General features: G+C 48.6%; 1 protein-coding gene across 1 annotated transcript; it reads right to left on the reverse strand.

Annotated features, from left to right (window-relative positions):
• Nucleotides 1-1,529: 1,529 nt before the first annotated feature.
• Nucleotides 1,530-8,741, reverse strand: LOC135362905 (carcinoembryonic antigen-related cell adhesion molecule 1-like). Its single transcript, XM_064582038.1, is given in 7 exon segments — nucleotides 1,530-1,625; nucleotides 2,588-2,866; nucleotides 5,446-5,700; nucleotides 6,091-6,206; nucleotides 6,208-6,340; nucleotides 7,381-7,740; nucleotides 8,538-8,741. Coding segments are annotated over 7 exon segments (1,287 nt in total). The 5' UTR covers nucleotides 8,602-8,741; the 3' UTR covers nucleotides 1,530-1,545.
• Between the last annotated feature and the right edge of the window lie 228 nt (nucleotides 8,742-8,969).

The following is an 8,969-nucleotide window of genomic DNA, read 5'->3' on the forward strand; positions in this document are numbered from 1 at the left end:
GGTGTTGTATGGAAGAGTCGAATGAGTATATTGTACACCTAAAACTAATATTACCCTGTATGTAAACTAACTGGAATTTATTTTATTTTATTTATTTTATTTTTTAAAAGATTTTATTATTTGTTTGAGAGGGAGAGAGAGCACAAGCAGGGGGAGAGGCAGAGGGAGAAGCAGAATCCCTGTGGAGCAGGGAACCCAATGGGAGGCTGGTTCCCAGGATCCCAGGATCATGACCTGAGCCAAAGGCAGTCACTCAACCAACTGAGCCACCCAGGCGCCCTAACTGCAATTTTTTAAGAAACCTAAAAAAATGTGTCCACTGAACTGCAATTTTTTAAGACACCTAAAATAATGTGCCCATTTTTATGTCACTGAAATAGTTACACTGGCGTAAGGTCTAGACAACAAGTTCGTATGTGCCTCTTGTGATGATGCAATATAAAACCCAGGAAGCATTCTTGCCACAAAATATAACCTGAAACTCTTCAATATTTGAGATTCATTTTCCAAATTATAGGAAATACAGGGTTTAGAGAAGCCAGTGAAATGACGCCATAAGGAAACAAAGTCAGAATGTGGGCATTCTACTGGACATCATGTCTGATCTGGTCTTTTCAAAGAGTCTCATGAAAAAAAATTGAGGGGGTAGAGGGACTGTTACAGAATGAAGTATTTTGCTTACTGAGTTTTCAAAAATCGAACACACCCATGTATCTAGCAGCTAGATCAGGAAACAGAACATTGCTGGCACCCTAGAAGTTGCTGCCCTCTTCCATTTATAAATTTCTTTTCTTTCTAAGATTTATTTGTTTGTTTGAGAGAGGGGAGGGGCAGTGGGAGAGGGAGAGAAATCCTCAAGCAGACTCCCCGCTGAGCTCAGACCTGACATGGGGAGCAATCCCAGGACCCTGAGATCATGACCTGAGCCAAAATCAAGAGCCGGCTGCTTAACCGACTGAGCCACCCAGGTGCCCCCCATTTATAAATTTCTAATGTTGAATCACCTTACTTTGCTGGGACAATTGGAACTTAGTCACGGTGTACTGTCTTATTCTATATACTGTTGGATTTGGGGCGCCTGGGTGGCTCAGTCGTTAAGCGTCTGCCTTCAGCTCAGGTCATGATCCCAGGGTCCTGGGATCGAGCCCCGCATCGGGCTCTCTGCTCGGCCGGAAGCCTGCTTCTCCCCCTCCCACTCCCCCTGCTTGTGTTCCCTCTCGCTGTCTCTCTCTCTCTGTCAAATAAATAAAAAAAAATCTAAAAAAAATATATATATATATACTGTTGGATTTGGTTTGAGAATTCCTTGTCTAGCATTTTTCCTCTATGTTCATGAGTATGATTGGCCTGATACTTTCTTCTTTTTGTACTTTTCCTGTTATTCCTATTTCAATTTAAAGGTTATGCTAACCTCAGAATAGTTGGGTGGGGGATATTCCCTCTCTACTCTGTGGATGACTTTGTATGTTTTTGAGATGATCTGTCTTGAAAATTCTGCAGAACTCTGAAAAAACTGTGCAGAACAGGAGACACCCCAGGACAGAACTATAGTGCCAATCCGACCAGGACCCCGACTGCAATGCCAATGATGGATGCCACAGGGAGGCCTGTGGTGCTTCTTCCATCTGAAATAAGAAGAAAAAGGGAGGGGAATGAGTCCCAAGTCAAAGCTGGGGAAGCCAGGAGGGGCCGTGGGGGAAGGGCCTGGTTAGGGAGGAAGGAAAGGCCACTGAGGTCTGGGTGGTGTGTGTTTTCTCACCCCAATGTCCCCACCCCCTTGACCACTGCATCGTTTCTGTTCCTCACGGTGAAACCCTGGACTTGCTTCATTCTTCACATTGTCCCCCCACCCTGGGCCCAGTGCCAGGGTCCTGTTCATTTTCCTCTCACATTATGCCTCTTCCCCTGGGTCTTCCTTTCCATTTCTATCAATGCTCTTAGAGGGAGGCCCTTACCTGTTCACTCAACACTAATTAAAGAGAATAGCATTAGCTGACTGCTTTTGAGGTCGGCCCTGTGCCAGGCACATGGGAAATACTTTATGTTTATCTCATCTGCTGCTTCCCTGTCAATGAGGGGCCAGGTGTCATCCCCACTGTGCAAAATGAGCATCTGAGTGTGTAAAGGGCTTCAGAAATCAGTGGGGGTCAGAGAGCTGGAACGTGATCAGACAACACTTAATCCCAATTCCCGGAGTCATTACAGCTAGTTACAAAACTGTTAATAACAAAAGAACAGTAGCTGCTAAGTTTGCTTGAGGCTGAATCTGTAAATGATGCTGTCTCAATTTCATCTCATGAAATCATTTTAACAACTGTCACAACAGCCCTAAGATCCAGCTGTTCTTTCCAGTTTTAGAGATGAGGAGACTGAGGCTCAGGAGGTTGAGCATCTTGCCCGAGGTCCAATAGCTGGTACATATTAGAACCAAGATGCTAGCAAGATCTGTCTAATTCTGGGGAATTTTATCCACATTGCCAGAGAGGCTCTGAAGGTGGGTCCCACCTCCTCCAGGCCTGCACCCACTTCACACCTCCTGCCAGTAAAATATAAAGGGAAGAAGAGGGAGAGGTCGAGGGTCACTCACAGTTCACATCCAGCCTGATGGGGTCACTTTTGCTGGAACTGACCCGGTTGGAGACCTCACACTGGTAATTCCCGGCATCTTCCCTCCTGACCGGGTCTATGGTGAGGGTGCTGTTGTCCTGGGACAGCTTCATCCTCTCTGTGAGCTTTAGACTCTGGCCATTGAAGAACCAGTGGATGGGGACCCCAGTGTTATCTGTGGAGCAGGTCAGGACCACAGAGTCCTTATCTTCTGTGACTGTGGTGTTGCTGGCATGGAGAGAGGGCTTGGATATTGGCTCTGTGGGGAAACACAGGATGTCACTAAATGAGAATGGGCCTGGGGCCCAGGGCTACTCTCCTTCCTTTGAGATCTTGGACACTTCAGGGGCCCTAGCGAGCTCTGTAAAGGTGCCCCCAGAGGATGGCCCTGCAGAAGGATGAGTGTCTTTGTTCAGGTGACGATCTGTAAGGAGAGGGCTTTACCTCCCCCTCGGACCCTCCCCCATGTGTCTGCTCTGCCTGGACATCACTGTAGTATCAGCACCTGGAACCTCTTAGCCCACGTGGCCAGCAACATCACTATCATGAGGAATTTTTTCCCATGGATTTCTGTGTGATTTTCTTGAACTTTTATGACTTTAGAACATCAGGCCTCATTCCTTATATACATTTCCAGGTATATTGGGTGGGTGGGGGGGAAGACACACAACCCTTCTATCTCTGTGTCACGGCAGCTTCATGTAAAGTAGGGAAGGCATTTGCACTGTTTTATTTACTAGGGAATGAAAGCCCCTTGCCCCGTCTTCATTACCTCAGGAATCAAAGAGTTTTCAATCTACAGGATTTCTCACTCTGAAGAAGACTTTTACTTACAGATCTGTGGATTGACTCTCATAGTGAAAAGCTTCTGTCGAGTGGCGGGTACTATATACAGAATACTGGCACCCTTCCAAATAGAAGGAAACTACTGAATATCATAAAGGCCTTACACGAAACGCCCAGAGCTAACATCATCCTCCATGATGAAACACTGAAAGCCTTTCCTCTAAGATCAGGTAGAAGATAAACATCCCACTTTCACCACCCGTATTTAACACAGTACAGAAGTCCAGGCAAAAATAATTAGGAGGAAAAAAAACCCACAATGCAATTAAAGTGGAAAAAAAGTAAGTACAGTTATGTCTGTTTGCAGATGACATGAAATTTTATATACAAACCCCTAAAGATTCCACTAAAAACTGTTGAACTAATAAACAACTTCAACAAATCTGCAGGATACAAAATCAACATACAGAAATCACTGTGTTGCTAACACTAACAATGAAAAACACAAGAAAGAAATAGGAAAAGCATTTTATTTGCAATAACATTAAAAAGAATCAAAGACTTAGGAGTTAACTTAATTAGAGTCAATAGACTGTATACGGAAATCTATAAAACATTGCTAAAAGAAATTACAGAGGACACAAATAAATGGAAAGACATCCCATGTTCATGGTGATGGAACTTAGTCTTGTTAAGATGACAGTGTTATCCAAAGAGATCCACAAATTCAGTGTAATTCCTACCAAGTTCCTTTTTTTAAGATTTCATTTTTAAGTACTCTCTACACCCAACGTGGGGCTCAAACCTACAACCCCAAGATCAGGAGTCGCATGCTCCACCAGCTAAGCCAGCCAGGTACCTCCATATCAAATACTTAAGGAATTGCTTTGCAGAAATAGGAATTTCCAAAAATTCACACAGAAATTCAGGGGCCTCAAATAGCCAAACTTATTTTGAAAAAGAACCAAGTTGGAGGACTCCTACTTCCTGACTGCAGAGCTACAGTAACTGATAATAATGGGGTCTGGTATAAAGACAGACACAGAAACCAATGGAATAGAATAGGCACCCCGGAAACAAACCCTGTCACATGTGGTCCAACGATTTTCAAGAAGTCTGTCATGACCATTCAATGGAGAAAAATATCTACTCAACCAATGGTGTTGGGAACACTGGATAGCCATGCAAATGAATGAAGTTGGACCCGATCTTACATCATGTACAAAAATTAACTTAAATAGGTCAAACATCTAAACATTAGAGTCAAATAGTGAAAGTCTAAAAACAAACATAATGCAAAAACTTATTGAAACTGGATTTCCCAATGATTTCTTAGATATGACACCCAAAGCGAAGACAGTACAAGAAAAAAATAGATGAATTGTATTACATCAAAATGGAAAACTTCTGTGCATCAAAAGACAGAATCTGGAGAGTGGTAGCACTAGGTCTGGAATGAACATGACATAGGGATGAAATGTACAGCATAGGAAATATAGTCAGTGATATTTTAATGGGGCTGCATGGGGTCAGATGGGAGCTACATTGTGTTGAATAGAGCATAACATAGAGAGTTGTCCAATCACTATTTTGTACACCTGAAACTATGTCACATTGTGTGTCAACTAAAGTTCACTAACAAAGAAAATGTGAGAGCAATCCATGGATTGGAAGGAAACATTTGCAAACCATATCTGTAAGAGGTTAATATCCGGATTATATAAAGGACTTCTGCAAGTCAAGAACAACAAAAAGCAACTTGAACCAGAGGCTCCTTCTTCTTCCCCATTTGCAAAGCCCCATTTTATGCATGGGGCTTTCTGGAATCGAGAAGCTCACTCCCCACATTCCAGGCTGGACCCAAGGTCTGCCATGAAAAAATCAGAGAGCAAGGGAAGGAAGCATCTGCAGACATGTAATGGGAGAGTTCAGGGACAGATTTCGGATTTGTTTGTGACCTAAGCTAATGTCAATAACTTCTAGGCTCTTTGCTGAAAGCCAGACAGACCCTCACCACAGAGATCCATGCAGATGCTCCAGGGATCCACTTACCAGAGACTGTGATTGTCTTGACTGTGGTCTTACTGAGGCGAGTGCCAGAGTTATAGGCGAGGGGGGTATACGATCCACCATCATTGGCAGTGATGTTGGGGATAAAGAGCTCCTGTGTGAGTGGCTGGGGCCTCCCATTGATAAACCAAGAATACTGTGCAGGCTGGTTAGAGGCTGCGTGTCAGGAGAGACTGAGGGTGGCCCCTGGATGGTAAAAGGAGTCTGAGGGGAAAATGGTGGGGGCGTCCGGGCCATCTGGAGCAAACAGAATAGAGCCACAGGTGATGCAATCCGAGGGAAACTGAAGCTCCTGGTCTGTATTAGGGCCACAGTGTCCCACTAGGCTGGGTCCCAACCTCATTTTAAAAAGTCCAAAGCCCCCTGTGTTCACTGAGCCTGGGTCTGAGACATTCACCTGTTTCCCCTCAGAGGCTGGTGACCCTCTCAGGGAGAAGCAGCCTGTCCCCTCCTAGTCTTGGCTTAGGCTGGGGCTGCCCAGGTTTGCCTGGGACAAGAAGCCATGGCCAGCCTGGGGGTCCAGCTGAGAGTCATGGACTCGGACCCCAGAAGGATGGATGTGGCCTGGCCCCCGGCATGTAGATTTGGGCTGGCAGCCCGGGCCAGGTAGGAGGGGAAGTTACTAACAGAGAACATTCAGGGTGAATGGGTCACCTCGACCGGCACTCACTGGGTTCCGAGTTTCACACTCATAGGGTCCTGTGTCATTCCTTGTGACACCATGTATAGTGAGAGTCCTGTGTCGGGAGGCTCTTCCTGTTTACTGACCACAGGTAGCTTGTGCTCTGAGTCTGAGGTCCACATGTTAATACAATAGAATCCACATTCTCCACTGGATTGGAGTTGTAGCTTGCAATGTTGGGTTTGGGTAACTCTGCTGTGCAGACAACAGAGAACACATTGCCCTGGGTGGTACCTGTGATTCCTCCACAAGCATCTTGAATCAGAGTTGGCATCTCTCACCTCTAAGCCAACCTGAGCCCTTCAAAGACTAGGCAGATGTGTGTAGCTCAGGACAAATGCATGAGCATCTGAGCGCTAGGAGAAAGTAAAGCCCCTGCTCTGTGTGCTGACAGCAAGGCTGTCTCCAGAGTCAATTACAGAGCAGCATTTGGTCCTGGAAGACAGAGGACAGAGTCAGAGACAACCCCGGACCTCTCCTGGCTCTGCACTGAACTGCCGGCCCAGCCTGGGGATGCGGGTCTGAGCAGAAATGACACCCGGGGACAGCAGGAACAAGCCCGGAGGTCAGTCCAGTACTCAGGTCCCAGGGCCTGGACGGCAGCTCTGCCCAGCTGTTTGATAATGAGTGACATGAGGCAGTGACCCCATCCATGGCAGAGCCGAGTCCAGTGACCAAGCAGAGAGCGAGGGGATGAGCAGGAAGCAGGGGTGGTGAGGGAATGAATGATGCATCATCTCTTCAGAGAGGCATCCTGGGTGCAGGATCCTAGCAGATCTGGCCACCAGGCTCCTCGCCCTCCAGCGGGAGAGACACCCGCACCGTTCACTCCTTCCCTCCTAACAAAAGCAACTGAGTTGCTCCCAGTCAGCTCTGCTCAGGAGCCCTAACCCCATCCTGGCACAGACTCCCCAGGGTCACTAGAATCAGCAGCCCCAACACAGGGGTCTGGGCAGGGGCTTTCTGGGCTGAGTTCTGGTGGGGATCCCAGAGGCCCCTCAGGACTTGTCCTGCCTGGGGCGCACAGAGTTCTAGATCCCTGAATCTGGATTCTGGGAAAGGAATTCTAATCTAATTAAGTTGTCCCCACTGTGTGTGTCCTGTACTAAATGCTCGAACCCCCCACAGGACATAATGCGGAAGGGAATGGAGGCCCAGTTCAGACCTGTGAATCTTGTGTGTGTGAAGTAGAATTCACCCCACCCAACACCAGAGGCGAGAGAGGAATTACTCACGGAATACGCGCAGCTGTCCTGTTCCTTCATCAACTTGAACATTTCTCTTTGTGATTTGTATGGTATAGTATCCTGTGTCCTTCAGGGTGATGTTCTGGAACAGCAGGGATCCATCTGGGTATATTGTCTCTCTGCCGCTGTGTGCAGGCCCTGGGGCAGTTACATTTCTGTCTACTGCATATGATACAATTTGACTGCTGGGCTCTACAATTTCCCCTCGGAACCAGCCATAGCCTATAGGATCCCCAGGCAGATTGTGGACGAGCAGAAGAACATCCTTCCCTTCAGCAACATTGGATGGCACTGATTCCACAGTGACTTGGGCAGTGGTGGGCGGGTTCCAGAAGGTTAGGAGTGAGACTAGGAGGGAAGGGAGAAGACGGATCAGTGTTTGAACCTATGTGTTGGGAGGGAAAGCTGGGATTCTGGAGAGAGGGCAGGTCCTAAGACCCCAGCCTCGGGGTGTGTATGTGAGTGTGTTTCCTGCTGGTCAAGGTCAGGGGCATGACCACACTACTTCAGGGCCTCTGAACTTACTTTCTCTGTTTCCAACCCTCTTCCTCACATGTCTGTCTCTCACTCCCTCCCTGCCCTCAGATACCTGCTCCCACTCAGAGGGTCCTGGGGAGAGGTCTGCCCTGAACGCCTCCTCTAAAGACCCTCTGTCTTCACGTTCTGACCTTTCCCTGCTCTGTTCCCTTCCTGGTGCTTCTCAGTACCTGACATCACATTCTAGACGTCTCTGCGTGTCTTCCTCCCCATCGAAGTGAGCTCGGGGAGGGCAGGGACTCGTCTGATCTGTGCTGTACCCCAGGGGTGGGGCAGGCTGCAAATACCCGGCGCTGAATGAACGTGTCCCCAGGGCTCTCCAAGTCTGGCATTTGTCTGTCATGATCTCAGGTGGGTGGGAAGGGGCAGCGATTAGGGTCCCTGGTTGTTGTGATCAGTTTTTAGAATTCAGTCCTCAGTGATGAGTAACTTGGGAAACAGCCCTTGGCTCCCCACTTCCAGATCATGAGATTTTCCTGTTGCTGAGCCGGCTCCCCCGTCCTGCCCTGCTCCCCTGTCCCCTCTCAGAGCCCTGTCCTCCCCGGGAGACCCCAGCCAGCCTCTCTCTCCCATCCTCGCGCCCCCTCGCAGGGGATCATCCCTCTCACCTGCCAGCAGGACCTCCTGCCAGGGGACGCGTCCTCCTCGGGGAGGGGCCGACGGGGGCTCCATGGTGCCTGCTGCCCGGTGCGTCCCTCCCTCTGGGGGAAGAGCTTCTGCTCCAGAAACGCTCAGGAGCACTGCCGTCCTGTCCTGTCAGCTCTGCCGTCCTTCCTCCCTCTGAGCTGAGCGGCCTCTGGGGACAGGAGCGCTGGGCGGGGTCACGTGGGCCGGAGGTGGGGCCGCCTCTCCCTCTCCTGAGCCCACGGAGGGTCTGCAGATGCTGTGAAAATGCAGATTCTGACTCAGCAGGTGTGGTGTGGACCCCAGAGTCAGCCTCTAACAAGCTCCCAGGTGATGCTGATCGTCCTGGCCCGGGGAGCACACTCTGAATAGCCAGACAGAGGGGGATCCGGTTCCCTTAGAGGATGGCCCCTCTC

Source organism: Mirounga angustirostris, unplaced genomic scaffold (assembly GCF_029215605.1).
Source record: "Mirounga angustirostris isolate CCGP_5_RB_7025 unplaced genomic scaffold, mMirAng1.0.hap1 SCAF_16, whole genome shotgun sequence".
Lineage (NCBI taxonomy): Eukaryota > Metazoa > Chordata > Mammalia > Carnivora > Phocidae > Mirounga > Mirounga angustirostris.